The sequence below is a fragment of the Emys orbicularis genome, chromosome 9 (assembly GCF_028017835.1).
Source record: "Emys orbicularis isolate rEmyOrb1 chromosome 9, rEmyOrb1.hap1, whole genome shotgun sequence".
NCBI lineage: Eukaryota > Metazoa > Chordata > Testudines > Emydidae > Emys > Emys orbicularis.
Genome location: NC_088691.1, coordinates 60,223,268 through 60,238,610, shown reverse-complemented (window position 1 = coordinate 60,238,610; position 15,343 = coordinate 60,223,268). Strand labels below are relative to the sequence as shown.

Genomic DNA, 15,343 nt, shown 5'->3' with positions numbered 1-15,343 from the left:
CCTTATTGTTCACTTTTGTGACATATCGAGTAACATACACAGTGCTTCTTTGGTGAACTGTAAATGAGCAGCAAACAAATTACAGCCGATTGTAGCTATGTGGACAGTTAAAAACAGCTGCAGATGAATAAAAATGCTAATGTAATATTAGAGCACCTGCAGTACAGTCAATATTCAATGTCAGTGATACACTGATAATATTGCATTTGGTTTGCTGATGTATCCTTGCACACTCAACCCTGGTTTAAATAAAGAGAACTCCCTCATTTCTGCTCATTTACAGAGTTGCAAACAAAACTGATTGAGAGCAGGTCTGGAGAAGGCAAGGTTTGCATTCTGTTTTCTACCATTTCCCTTCTGGAAACTCTGGTTCACAAGTTGCTTAGGTCTAAGGTGAGCAGGTAGCAAATGTGAAAAATCAGGACACTTTTTTGCAGGGGAGGAGGAGGGGTTAATAGTTGTTTATATAAGACAAAGCCCCTAATATCGGGACATCTGGTCACCTTACTTAGGTCACAAGAACAAGTTTAGTGGTAGCAAATGCAGGCCTTTCAGAAAAGGTCTGGAGTGGTCAGAATGAAAAGCTGCCGAAGTCACAACAATAGAATGGACAAGTTATACATTGTTTTGTATGGAAACTGACCTTTGTTTCTCAGTGACTATGGTAAATAGCAAGAGCAGGGCATGTGCTGTGGTAACTGTGAACCTTTTCGATCATAGGAGTTGCTATGCTGGAAGTGATCAATACTCCATCTAGCGTGATGCTTCTGTGGAAGGCAAGAAGCGCTTGTAATGTACCTGTCTAACTGTGCAGTGTTCTTGGACATCTTGCAGAAAACCCTTCTCCTCCTATTGTGCTTCCTCTTAATTAGCAAAAGGAGAATCTTAACCGTCCCATTCTTAACCCAGCCGCAACATGTCTCTGCCAGAACAAGCTTTGTTGAATTCTACAGTGTCCATTGTGGTTCAGCATCACGTCTGGAACAGCTGCACTTATCAAGTCAGAGAAACTATGTGAAATAACATCAATAGTTTAACAATATTTACGGCAATGACATCATGACTGATGTTGAGTAGTGGCACAGTCTACTCTTAAATGATCTATCTCAGAGGAGGGTCTGTTAAAACAAGGAGTCATTTAATCATTCCATGAGAGTCCAACAAAATTAATTTTTTTAAAAAGCTGCAGATCAAAGACATGATGCACTAATGGGCAGTACATGATATGCTGATAATAATCAATGGACTATTGAATTTTTCAGTACCTGTCACCTCCCAAAAGCCAAATAGATCCCTGAGTTAAAGTCGCATTGAATCAGGGAGCTGTAGCAGTCAAGTGGTGTTTCAAATATTGCGGGACTAAATTGGGTGAGAAAGTCCAGAGCCTAAATAAAACATTTTTCTCCTCACTCTTCTGCCTTAATCTCCTCTCATTGCTCCCTTATTATAGAAATGGTGTTAACTGTTGATGAAACAATAGTTGGTCTATAATCCCCACCACCATTTTTGAGTAACTACTATGAGTCCCAAACATCTTTGGCATGGATTTATCTGCCTACTCCTGGGTATTTGGTAGTTCAGCTATGACTCTGTAGCTACATACACAATCACCTTTATAGCTACATTCCTGAATGTAGAAGGCTTCAGGTATTAATACTAGATGCTGCATTAAACTAAAGGATAGCCTAGCCATCCACCTGTGCCGAAGCCTGAGATTTTCAAAGCTGATTAAACGTTTTACTGACACGGCTCCCATCAATTTCAATGGGAATTGTGTGTGTAAAATCCCCTAGTGAGCTGTTAACAGGTCAACCTGGGATCATTGCTAATGTTGGGTCTCATTGGCCATACTGTCTTCCTTATAAAAATAGGCAGTTCTGACTGCCTGGAGCTTATAGTGTTAATTTATTCACTTCTGCTGAATCTTGCTTGTGTTGCAGCAGCAATTTTGTAAAGAAGCTGTGTGTGGCCCCATTCACAGAGTGTGTGACCTGAATGTCTCTGGTACTTGATTCCACACTCAGAGCAGGGGATTTAAGGCCATAGTAGAGTTATTTTATCTTATGAGCTCTTCATAACTTGTATCTTGAGAAGCCCTTTGAATTCTGTTCTTTTCAAAGATTTCTTAATTAGTCTACTCCATAGCTATATGACAGTGGAGCAAATGAGTCATGCCTGAAGGGAAAGGAGAAATTTCAGCAGTAGGCTTCTATTCCCCTTTGCTATGTGAACCATGAGTAAGCAGTGTAATAAATGGCCCTAATAGCATTATTGATTAATTATCAAGCTTAAACTTAAACGCCCACACACACACATACACAGCTTAATAGGACAAATTGTAAACCATGCATTTAGAAGTGTGAAAAGATCTCTCTACTGCTGCACTAGCTATGGTAGCATTTGGTTTTCTGGGTCACTCACTACCACTATTTGATCCTTGCTTTTCTTACGTAGAAAATGGTCCCATACTAACACCAGTTGTATGATCCAAACTCATCCTAACTCAGTGTAGATGGGAAGTAGTGAGGTCCAGTAGATAAGACACAGGACTGGGATTTGAGTCCTGGATTCTATTCCGGCTCTGTCATTGATAGAGTGTATGACCTTAGGCACATCTCTTAACTTCTCTGTAACTCTTTTTTCCCATCTGTAAACTGGGGACAATGATGCTTGTCCACCTTTGTGAGCCCCTTTGAGATGCACAGATGAGAAGTGCTCTATTCATGCTAAGCATTATTATAATGCACCCCCAATAGCTGGAGTGCTGAAAAGAGGTGAGGCATGGCTGAAACATTTCGGACCATTTTAGCTGCTATATTAATTCTAGGGATGGTCAGAAAAACAACAATTCCATTTCATGAAATATGTCACAGTTTGGAATTTGTTTGTGAGAGAGCAGAACAAAACTGAGATATTTCAAAACATGTTGTGAAAAAACTACAGCAAGTTGTTCTCTCACCCCAAAATAGCCTAGTGGTTAGGGCACTCCCCTGGAATGTGAGAGACCCAGGTTAGAGTACCCACCCTGCCATATTCAGAGCTGGGACTTGTCCCTATGTCTCCCACCACCCAGGTGAGTGCCCAAACTAATGGGCTATTGGCTATTCCAGGAGTCTTTCTCTCCCTCCCTCACCTGGACCTGAGAAATCTTCCTTGCAACATTTTGGCGAAACAGATACATTGCCACAAAACATTTTGGTTTAGATAAAAAAGCATTTTCCATCCAAAATAATGTTGTTTTTTAAAAAATGCAACCAGCTCTACTGCCTCCTGTTCTGCATCCTGTAGCATGCACTTTTTTGTCCATGTACTATTTGCATTGGTACCAAACCAAAAAAAAAATAGTAACACAGGATGTGATCAACTGTGCCTGGAAAAATATAATCAACCTCAGGTGCATATCATAGCCAATGCTGGGCTATACAGCACAGTGGATGGATACGGAGATAATATTTCAGAAGAGGTTATTAACATGACTGAAGATGGGGTATTGGGTATAATAAATAACTTTGTCGTTGAACCATATGTAACGCCAACAGACCCTGGTCGGTGGCAGGTGGGATTGAACCGGGAACCTCTGGAGCTTAGTGCGTGAACCTCTACCACATGAGCTAAGAGTAAACTGGCTGTTAGCTAGGGCTGTAGAGCAGACTCATTAATTGCTCTCTCTCTAAGTGGTTTCAGTGCCACTAGATGGGACAGAACACCACACCCAGAAGGTGTGTGGGTTACACATACACCTCTACCCCTATATAACGCGACCTGATATAACACGAATTCGGATATAATGCGGTAAAGCAGTGCTCCGGGGGGGCGGGGCTGTGCACTCCAGCGAATTGAAGCAAGTTCGATATAACGCGGTTTCCCCCAGAACGCGGTAAGATTTTTTGGCTCCCGAGGACAGCGTTGTATCGGGGTAGAGGTGTACACACAAGTTTTCTCCTTTCCCATCCTCCTCAGGGACTGTTCATGCCACCTGCCTTCCAGAGGCTAGCACTGCACAATGGGGTTACAGAAAATCAGGATTCACACGCCCCTCTACATTGGATTAGACTGTCTGGGGACACTTCCCTAACCAAATCATAATGGGAAGAGTCCTGTGTTTTCTTTGACCCCTCAGGAAGGAAGCCCCCAAAGGTTCACAGACTCGCATAGATGTCTAGGCCGTTATTCTTAGTCATGTCCCTGATGAAAGCCCATAAATGTTGTTCTCCAGAGGTTAAGGTTAATGGGAAAGTCTCTGACCCAACAAATCAGGGTGGACTTGTAGGGAAAAGACAGCTGGACATTCCCTTGGTAGTGACTATCACAGTGCAGGATACAAAGATTTTCCTTATGGTCCCTTGCTTTTACTTCTTCATGCATTTTTTTTAAATGATCTTTTAGGGTTGAAGTTTTCCAGGCTTCGTCTCTGCCTGAGCAGAGCTTTTACTTTGAATGTTTGAAGTGAACCTCCTCTGATGTTACTGAATCATGAGTGGGTGCAGGGAAGGGCTATTGTCCCCATGGTTATAAGGACTTGCTGCTCTGTTTTATCACACAGATCATTGAAAAATGACTCAACCATGGCATGTAAATAGTCCTCAGTGAGGAGTATGTCCAAGACTTAAGTTTTAAACAAATTGTTTGGAAAGTAAGAAAGTTGCGACCATTTGAAAATTACATACTGAATACACGCAGTAGAATCATTCCTTAAATGCAAGTGATTGTTCGCCCAAAGAGATGGGCTGTGCATATGTGCATTTTTTCCAAAGTAAGCACTTTTTGATATATGTTAATAACCAGTTGACCCTAAGCTTAAGCATTTGTTTTCCTTTGAGGACTTACTTAAAGAGGCTTAAGTGCTAATTTTAACCACACTAAAAGCAGCATAAAATCTTAGGTCACTGTGGGGTACTTTCTGTTCTGAAAAGTGGCTCTGTAAAAATGCTACCATTGGGTTCCATTTTTGTATCTCAAGGGCTTCCGTAGCAAATATGACCTGGTGCCACAAATGTGCTCTGAGATCTAAAGTGCATGCTCTGTTCTTTCAGGCTAATGCATAATCACCAATAACAACAACTCTCTGATCCAAAATCTGCCTCAGTTACCCAGCACCTCTCGCTGTCTCAAACTGGGGTGGATCAGATGCAATAGAGAGCACAGTTTGGCTGTGCAGTTGGCACTTAGTAATTCTGTTGATGAAGCATGAGCCAGAATGGACTTGGCTTCTTGTCACTTTGCTGCTTCTGAAGGGCTCTAAAGCAATAAAATCTGCTTTGGGGCCTAGTCAGCAGAGATGACTCTGAATACACAGAGGGTGCAGGGCAGGTCATTTCAGTAAGGAGGTGCCATTTGAAATAGTCACTATTCAGCCCTATGAACTGCACTAAGAAATGAATGTGCTTTAAATTCTTATGCTTCTGCAAGGATTTGAAGGTTCTTATTCACACTAGAATAAGAACCAGACTGAGGCTTTAAGCTGGGCCCATACTGGGACAAGGAGGGGCTACACTGCAGCATGAGCCCCTGGAAACCAGGAGTTCACACAACAGTGGCAGCCTTCCAAAGCTTGCAACATGCTGTCTTTTGCTGGACAGTGTGAGTGTGTGTGCAGGGAAGGCAGCATGGTTCTGTCCTCCTCCTGTTCACAGTGGAGTGACTTGTGCCATTTGTGGCAGTGATCTGGAACAAGGCCTGTGCTCAGAGAGTGCTAGTTGAGTGAAATGCTTCTGTTGGAGGTAACTGGTTGCCAATGCTTTACTTGCTCTGTTCCCAGCTCATCAGCGATGGCAGCGTGGTGTACGCAGAAGCCCTCTGGGATCATGTCACCATGGATGACCAAGAGCTGGGATTCAAGGCTGGCGATGTCATCGAAGTGATGGATGCTACCAACAAGGAGTGGTGGTGGGGGAGGATCCTGGACAGCGAAGGCTGGTTTCCAGCCAGCTTTGTACGGGTAAGGACCTAAACATTGTTTTTAACCCCAGTCTGTTAACACCAGCTCCCTGATAGGAGTGCCCCAAGCACTTCCATGGTTGGAGGTGATTTGGTGTAGAATGTGCTGGTGATCAGAGCCATGTACATTGTTGTTTCTCTTTAATAATGCTGTGCTAGGGTTACCAACCCTCCTGGTTTCGCCGGGAGTCTCCCGGAATCGGACTCTATTTCCCAGAGGCTACTGAAGCCAAACTGGGAGATTTTAGGCCGCTAAAAGTCTGGTGGTGCAGCGGGGCTAAAGCAGGCTGCCCCACTCCCTGAAGTGGCCAGCATGTCCCTGGTGGTGGGGGGTGGGTAAGGAGTCTCCGCGCACTGCCTCTGCCCCAAGCACTGATTCCGCAGCTCCCACTGGCCGGGAACTGCGGCCAATGGGAGCTGCAGGGGCGGTGCCTGCACCCCTCCCACACCCCAAACCGCTGCCTAGCCCTGAGCTCCCTTCCAGAGCTAGCACCCCATACTCCCTCCCACACTCTGAACCCCCTCCCACACCCCAATCCCCTGGCCCAGCTCTGAGCCCCCTCCCACACCCAAACTCCCTCCCAGAGCTTGCACCCCACACCCCCTCCTGCCCCCCAACCCTCTGGCCCAGGCTCAGCCTGGAGCCCCCTCCCACACTCTGAACCCCTTGGCCCCAGACCAGAACCCACACCCCCTCCTTCACCCCAACCCCCTGCCCCAATGAAAGTGAGTGAGGGTGGGGAAGAACGAGCGATGGAGGATGGAGTGAGCGGGGTGGAGCAGGAGCAGGGTTTCAGGGAAGGGGTGGGGCAAGGGTATTTGGGTTTGTGTGATTAGACAGTTGGCAACCCTATGCTGTCCTGAACTGAAGCCTCAGTGGATCTCTCCATTTGTCATGGTAGGCCCAAATCCCCAGCGACTGTAAAGCATCATAATTGAATTGAAATCAATGGAGCCATGCCGAACCTACACCAGCTGAGGATCTGGCCCTACAAGCCCCATTTATTGGATGTGACAGACTTGGTGGACAAAATTTGAGCTCCAGAAGTGTAGTCTGTGGTTTGGATGGTGCAGAAGTGGGATTCCTTACTGCTGGTTTGCTGGGCCATCCGAGTTCTCCTTACATATGGGGGAGAACAAGAGCCCAGGCAGATTCAGTGCATAGGCCACATATTTTCCTTCCCTTTCCAGGTAAGAGGGAATTTTCATTCCATTGTGTGAGCTGCAGTTCTCAGTATGGAATCCCAGCTCTGCATCACTGCTTCAGCACGACTACATTAACTGAGAATTGATATGGGGAAATTCAGGTCTGTCAGGATACCTGGATTCTCAGTTATTTGTCCTCACACAAATTACCTGATACAAATTATGTATTTATGCCTATAGCAAAAGTCCTGGTTGGGAGTCTGACTGATTGGGACATAAAAGTTTTGAAATCTTTTGCTAGGGCTGTGCAGGAGGCAAAGAAGAGGTTCCTTGTCTCCTCCTTAGCATCCTTAGTCCCTAGCCGAAGACCTGTTCCAGATGATAAAATGTTGTAGTTCGTAAATAACATCACTTGGATGTGGAGCCAGTTCTGACCTTCCATGGGGACAGAACTGGTTTCTGGAAAGTCTTTTCTGCTTGAGCGCCACACTGAGGTTGCGTTGGAGGAGCTTCAGGTTGTTGCCTATAAGTTGGACCCATGTCCCTCCTGAGTGGTAAAAACCTGTGGCGAGACAGCATATCTGTTGCTGACAGGCATTGTCAGTGCTGACCTTTAAAAGGGCAGGATGCCAACTTCTCCTACTGCAATAGTTGATGGCTCCTTGCTCAGGCAACTCAAGCATTGCCAATTATCACTTGACCTCTGATCTATTTCAGGTAAGAGCTTTAGGGAAGGGAGTATCAAAGCAACTCCAGCTAACCTGAACTCTCAGACTTCCTTGATTCTATGCAGTCGTTTTAGTTGTGGGTCTAACATGGAGTTTGCACTAGTTTTGCTGGTCCATGCTCTCCTGCTAGCAATGAAGGAAAATCGGCATCCCACATCTTTGATCCATCAGCTTTTGTCAATAATGTTGACAATGTGTCAATAATGTGTGGGTATAGATGTGATAATCCTATCTTAACAAATTTTAACTATGTAGAAATCTAAACAAACTCTTTGTGTCATTGCAATATTTGTAGCACTAAAATGGCTGAAGTGGAATGGACATTTGCAAAATGATGTTGCATGTTCCTTACTTGAATTTTCTTTGTTCTTTCCTAAGCATTTTATATGATATTTTTCTAAATGGTATTAGATATCCAAATGGGGTAACCTGAGACAGTTAAATATGCGCTATGGCAGTACTGTATAAAAGAACTGAATTGAAAATTGCCTGGAATTACCTAACAGTGGTTTTAGTACAGCTGATAAGGTAGACTGTGTACAGCAAGTCCTCTACGAAAATGTCTGATATTTTTGCCAATATTCATGCTGTGCTGTCATCTAGTGGCCATACTGAAAGAAGCATGAGTCTCATATTAAATGTGTCAAGTATCAGAGGGGTAGCCATGTTAGTCTGGAGCTGTAAAAAGCAACAAAGAGTCCTGTGGCACCTTATAGACTAACAGATGTATTGGAGCATAAGCTTTCGTGGGTGAATACCCACTTCGTCAGACGCAACCTTGAGCTGTCTCTTCATGTGGCATTACTTGCCCACTGGCATCTATATTCAATTCATATAAAGAAATGTTTTATTACTGTTATTTACCTTGTAAGTAATGAGTGTCCTTTAATTTACTCCTTAACAAAGACTATCAAAGCAGAATTTATCTATTGATTTATTCCCCTAAACCCACCCCATAAAAAACCCTCAGACTTGACTAGTAAATCATTTACTGAGGTGCTTTCCCTTGATTTATATGTATTTCCTCACATCACACCTGTGATCCTTCCATCCAAGAGGGAGCCCATCAATGTCACACCTTAGTTAACGGGAGCAGTGGCTGGGTGACATGAAGGCATCCCCCAGGTGCTGAATACCTATCCTCTGCCATATTCTCAGCCCCTCCAAGGTCTATGGAGCAAACGGCAAAGTCTACTGACTGAAACTAGCTATCCCTATCACTAGAACTCCCTCCACCCTCCCCTGGCCAATCTCTGGGCCCAGGTTCTGGATATTTCATAGAATTAATTCTGGAGGACATTGACTAACCCGTGTGTGGGCTCTAGGAATGTGACAGGGAGGAAGTGCCCATCACAGCAGCCTTGCTGTCCTCCAACATGTCCTTCTTGGTGGTAGAAGGATCTGAATTAGTGACCCAGGCAAGATGAGAGAGTAAAAACAGGGACTGTTACCCAATGGAAACCCATGTGTGTTTGACACAGCTCCGAGTGAACCAAGATGAACCCATGGAAGACTATCCTATGAAGGCAGAGGACGGCAAAGAGGAGGATGCCAGCACCGCCGCCCGGCGTTATGGAGTGGGGCAGACAAGCAAGGACCAAATGAGGACCAATGTTATCAACGAGATCATAAGCACAGAGAGAGACTACATCAAACACCTGAAGGACATCTGTGAGGTAACCAGGCTGTGAAAGGAGAGAATAAGGGGCAGATAGAATGGGTGTGACCCAAATGCATGAACTGAACCCACTTCAGAAGGGAGAGATCCCCAGCCCCCACCCTACTAAGCTGTCTTGTGCTCTTCTTCTCTCTCTAGCTGCAAATTACTCTTCTTCCCTTAAGAAAAGAACCCTCGGTTAGCAGAGTTGTCTCTCTGACATATACCTGTCATATACTCTCTGCCTACCCCCTCTGTAATCACTGTGCATGTTCAGGAAATGGAGAATACTGATTCATTCCAGGAATATCCCAAATGCCCCTTTATTTGGAGCACAAAGAGGAGTCCTGATTAAATGTAATTAACTGAATTTCCCAAGCCAAGAAGACTAGAATACTAGCACCACTATATTCTTTATTAGTAAATGGTGAGAGGTGGCATGAACAGAAATACCAGTTTTCATGCAATTCATATACTCATAGATCCAAACCCTGGGGAATGTTCGGCCTATTAGAGCATTCACTTCTGAACATGCTGAATATTCTGACATCTCCTTTAACAAGAGACATGCCATGTGGTGATAATTGGTGATAACAGCTTTGCATGGACATAGGACCTTTCCTCCCCAAACACTTCGCAAAATACATATCTAAAACACCACTGAGCTGTAGCCTCATCCGGGATGGACAGAGGAAGCCAACTGGGGTGAAACAGAGACACTTTTATACAAGGACACTAGTATATTCAAGCCCAGATCCTCAGCTTGTGTAAAACAGCATAACTCCATCAATGGAGCTATTGTCGATTTATATCAGCTGAGGATCTGACCCTTTGGGTTTAACCAGAATATCTGGTACACATACAGTCAGCTAGTTATTTACCGGAGAAGATTCTATAGCGCAGGTTGTACCATTGAGCATGGGATCAGTATCATCCAAAGCATGTTTCTGACTATGGTTTGATTTCCATGTGTGCCATTTTTAGGCATGGTACCTTCAGAAATAGTAATAAAAGCACAGCGGACTCATACTAGAAAGGTATAGGGTTTTGATCTAAAACCCACTGCAGTCAATGAGAGTCTTTCATTGACTCCAGTGGTCTGTGGACCAGGCCCTTGAGCAAGTACCCAACACCCCTTTAAAATCTGACTTCCTCCCAGGGTTACATTAAGCAGTGCCGCAAGAGGGCTGACATGTTTACAGAAGAACAGCTGAAGACAATCTTTGGGAACATCGAAGACATTTACAAATGCCAGAAAAAATTTGTAAAAGCGCTGGAGAAGAAATTCAACAAAGACCATCCACACTTGAGTGAGGTCGGCTCCTGCTTCCTGGAATATGTGAGTTGATTTGCAGTGTCTTCATGGGAGAAGGCTAGCTGGGGAGATGTTAGCTGGATGGAATTTTTAAGCTTTAGGTTTTTTAGAATTAAATCTGTAGCCCTTCTGGTTGCCAAGAAGACCTTCCCAATGTGACTCAATAAAAAGCTGCCTTGCTGAGTGCAATACCTCTCCATTGGGGGTGTAAACTCTGTAGCCTAATGTTGCCATTTGCAGGCCAATATTTTAAGTATTTTACTCCTGATCATCAATTCATCAGAAACATCCATCTGGGTAGGGGATAGAGTGGCCTGTGGAGTACATGGGATGTTGGACGCATCCTAGCCTGTCTGATAAGTAGCATGTACCATAATTTTTAATTGGCCTCAGCCAGGCAAACATATAGGACATTTATCAGATGGGCCTCTTCTCCCTCTAAGAGGAGACTGCGGGTTGGCATAATGGGAGTGGGCTGGAGGGCACATATAGATCCATCATTGAGTGTATAGGCCTACCAGGGAGAGAAGTATATCAGCATGCCTGGCAGTACCCACTACCAAAGGGCACCACTACCAAGGCCAGGGTGAGGCCTGGAAGAGACTAGTGGTTGCCTACCAGGATAGGTGGGTGGAGTCCCTTTATTGGGAAGCAGGGTAGGTACTGTAGTTGTTTTGGGCAGAGGGGCCTGCAGTGGGTAGAGGATGGCTGAGCTCTGCACTGTGCAGCATTTTCAGGCCCAGACCCTGATATGAGAGAGATTACCACTAGGGGTTGCCTTTTCATTCCCATCTCAGCAAACAGAGTTCCAGATTTACTCCGAGTACTGCAACAACCACCCCAACGCCTGCGTGGAGCTGTCCCGACTCACCAAAGTCAACAAGTATGTCTACTTCTTCGAAGCGTGCCGCCTGCTTCAGAAGATGATCGACATCTCTCTGGATGGGTTTCTGCTGACTCCAGTGCAGAAAATCTGCAAGTATCCACTGCAGCTGGCTGAACTACTCAAATATACCAACCCCCAGCACAGGTAGGTGCAAAATGTCAGGGAACGGCTTATACACGCATGGGAATGGGGAATTTGTGAACAGTTGTCTCAGAGTTACAGAAAAAGGATACTCATGGTAGCTGTATGTTATATTCACAATTGTTTAGCATGCCGTCTTACCAGATATATCCTTTTTTATTAGGCAAACACTGAGCTTTCTCTACCTGTGTAGTAGGTACCACCCTACTGTTTGTTTAGTATCATGTTCACTTCCTTATTTGAGCCCCAAGAGTGATATTAGCACAGCCAATAGGCCTCATGAGTCAACTTGTGCTTCCTTTGCTGGCTGTGCAGGAGCACAGCACATAATGCTGTAGGTCCTACCAAAACAAAGGCTGTTTGTCTGGGAATCTGAACAAAGCCTGAATTAGAAGTATCGTGTCTGAAAGGATGGGCTCTTCGGCCAGAATTAGCCAGGATGTCTGAGCAGCCAGGCTGTGGCTAATACTGCAGGGTATGAGGGGAGTGGTGGACTTGGTCTGCTGCTGTCCTATGGCCCAGTGGATTCATGGTGAGCACAGACACACACCTTCAGGCATCTAGCCTGCCCTCCCTGCCTGCAGTAACTGGGTACCATTGTGGAGATCTTCTCCATCACATCAGGGACATGCACAGTTCATGCATTAGGTCTGGGCTGCTTCAGCCCCCTCTGCACAGTCACCCCCCAGCTTTGAAACCTGTTCCTGGGACACACTGCATGGGCATGTTTGTTCCATGATTTTGATTTTATGGAGTCAGGGTAATAGGCTTAAAAAATACCCGGCTAGCTGTTTAGGGCCAGATCCTCAGTTAGTGGGAATCATTGCACTTAAAATGTCTTCAGTGGGGCTATGCACATTGCTGAGGATGTGGCCCTTTGGCTCTAGAGAACTTTCCCTAGGGCATCATAACAATTTTAAGGCACAGCAAACTTTGGGCCCGTGTTTTTAAACAGAATCCCTTTACAGTTTTGATAGAATCTATTCAAATTCTCATAGCGCAACCATTGATCAACTGGTTTTTTTAAGGAATTGCAGTACGAGGAACATATTTGTGTATAATAAAATGTGTCTCTTAATAATGCACCTGATATAACTAGAGTTACACAAATAAACCTGAAAATCTGTATTGGAGGAAAGTGATCATAGTGACACACTATGAATTGAGCTGGACTTTCAAGTTCCTAATGACCACACTGATGTTTCTCAGAATTACTTTATGTGTGTGTGTTATTAAATTCGTAAACACTATGTTGTGAAACTAAGTATATCTGGAAGGGGTTACTCAGAGTACGTGCCACAGTGGGTGCTCTGAGATTTTGGAAATAGTGTGTAAGGCAAGACACTCCAGCCCTCTTCTTCCAGGGCTAGTGAGTGAGATGGTGGTAGCAGATGGTGTGTGGGTTGGTTGCAGGAGATTCTGTCCTACCACAAATAGATAATGCCTCCTGTTTGAAAGGAACCCATGCATTTCTAAATGGTCTTGGCCCATGTCTGACAACTAAATCTTCAAATGTAATGGCATGAAAATATTGTGGCTTTAACAATTTCACTTAAAAAATAGTTTTTGTATTGGACAAAATAGTGGCTTTAAATCTCCAGAGAAAACAGATACTTAGAATAGCAAGTACTTTGCACCTGCTGGGTCAGATTTTCAGATACTCAGCACTCACCATTCGGGCCTGGCTTTCCAAAGAACTCAGCTCCTTTCAAAATCTGACCTCTTATTTTCATGCCTAAATGAGAGATGAGTTCTTCTGAAAATGTGGCCCACGGGGCTCTCCGTGTGACATTCTTCAAGTGCTTTAGAAATACAACCCAAGTGAGTGGCAGAACCAGAAATGGAACCCAGATTTCCAGCTCTGTGCTCCAGTTCAGTAGACTCTAGAGTTGCAGCACTTTTGGATTCCGGTCTGCTCATGTAGACGTGCCTAACGAAATCTGTTTCGCCCTAGGGATTTTAAAGATGTTGAAGCTGCCTTAAATGCCATGAAGAACGTTGCTCGACTGATCAATGAGAGAAAGAGGAGGCTGGAGAACATAGACAAAATTGCCCAGTGGCAGAGTTCCATAGAGGACTGGGAGGTGAGGGGACTCAAGTGCCCCACAGAGTGAATGGGGCCCCCAAGTGATTATTTTATTTGGCTCACTAGCCCAATCACATTCTGTCACACTCATGCTTGTTGTTTCACCTTCTCCTGATAGGGTTGGAGGAACTCTGAAAGACCTGAGCTAGCCTGATACCCTTCTAGAGCTTTGCACAGCTCTCTGGGTCCCGTTTACCATACATCCTTGCTCTTTGCAGAAGGAAATTGGCACATGCTGCTTACTGAAATTCCAATAAACCATTTATTATTTGACTAATTTTCAAGCATTATTGAGGCAGGCAGAGTTGGCATCTAGTATTCTAAGCGACATCCTTGAGAGGGCTACCAGGCCCTGACAGATAAAATGGCATCTGAATTTTCCTATAGTATTTGTACATGCTCAGAAAAGCTCTTTTTAAAACCAGTTTTATTTATTTATTTTTTAAATAAACAAAACTGCCTGTTTTCTAGAGCTGAGCAAATGTATTTTGATTAAATTATCCTTTCTCCCCCCCCCCCCCCATCAGCTGGTGTAAACTAATGTAGCTCCTCTGAGGGCAGAGGATTTGGCTCAGCAGATGAGCAGATGATCCAGACCTGGCAAATGGGGCTGAATCCAGAACAAAATTTCATTTTCTGCATATGCCCAGCCAAATTGGTGCTCAATGGATGTGAGAGGGACAGCATCCCTCACTCTCATGAGAGGCAGGGATTGTGCTCCAGTGTTGTGATGGAATGAGATCATGCTGTGATAACTGGACCTACAAATTTACCCTAATTGTGAGCTCAATTGTTAAATAGTGCGTTTATGTTCATAAGGTGTCACAATAACCTAGAACAACAAATGTTGATGGGAAAAGGTGCAAAAGGGAAACAGGCTGAATCAGTCCAAACAAAAAGGCCTCCTGATATAACTCAAGGAGTGTGTTAAGAGAAGTGTGCAACCAGAAATCAGTGAACCAAAATTGGTATGTCAGAAACTAGGCCTAACTGGTGGACAAAATAATGAGGGTATGCACTATCCACCCATAACTCCCTTTCGGAGGTCCTTAAAGAAAGAGACGTTGGAGGGGAAATTGGCTACTGGAGCAAGCTTCACCATCATGGCTACTACTCCCCACCATCTCCTGGGATCCTGGGCCTTCATCATCCTGATCCTGGAGATGTCCTGAGCAGACCAGGCCGGGAGAGCGATCTAGGGGACGTCACCACCACTGCCGGCTCCAGCTGAATCCCAAACACCACCTGAGATGAAACAGGATTGGACTTTAACAGCAGCAGCAGCAGCTCCAGCTCATCTCAACTAACTTCTTCTCTCTTCCCCAAAAGGACAGTTATGACCATAGAATCATAGACTTTAAGGTCAGAAGGGATCATTATGATCATCTAGTCTGACCTCCTGCACAACGCAGGCCACAGAATCTCACTCACCCACTCCTGTATCAAA

The 15,343-nt window shown here is 44.6% G+C and overlaps 1 protein-coding gene across 3 annotated transcripts in view; it reads left to right on the top strand.

Moving 5' to 3' along the window:
* ARHGEF4 (Rho guanine nucleotide exchange factor 4) overlaps positions 1-15,343 on the top strand; it is a 69,021-nt gene that overhangs the window by 43,450 nt on the left and 10,228 nt on the right. For 2 of the 3 annotated variants that reach the window (XM_065410711.1, XM_065410710.1), the window contains exons 2-6: positions 5,759-5,938; positions 9,293-9,487; positions 10,628-10,807; positions 11,581-11,813; positions 13,765-13,894. In XM_065410711.1, the coding sequence (XP_065266783.1) occupies positions 5,813-5,938; positions 9,293-9,487; positions 10,628-10,807; positions 11,581-11,813; positions 13,765-13,894 (864 nt within the window). In that variant the 5' untranslated portion in view covers positions 5,759-5,812. The remainder of the gene's footprint in view (positions 1-5,758; positions 5,939-9,292; positions 9,488-10,627; positions 10,808-11,580; positions 11,814-13,764; positions 13,895-15,343) is intronic. The other variant, XM_065410712.1, reaches the window with a different exon arrangement.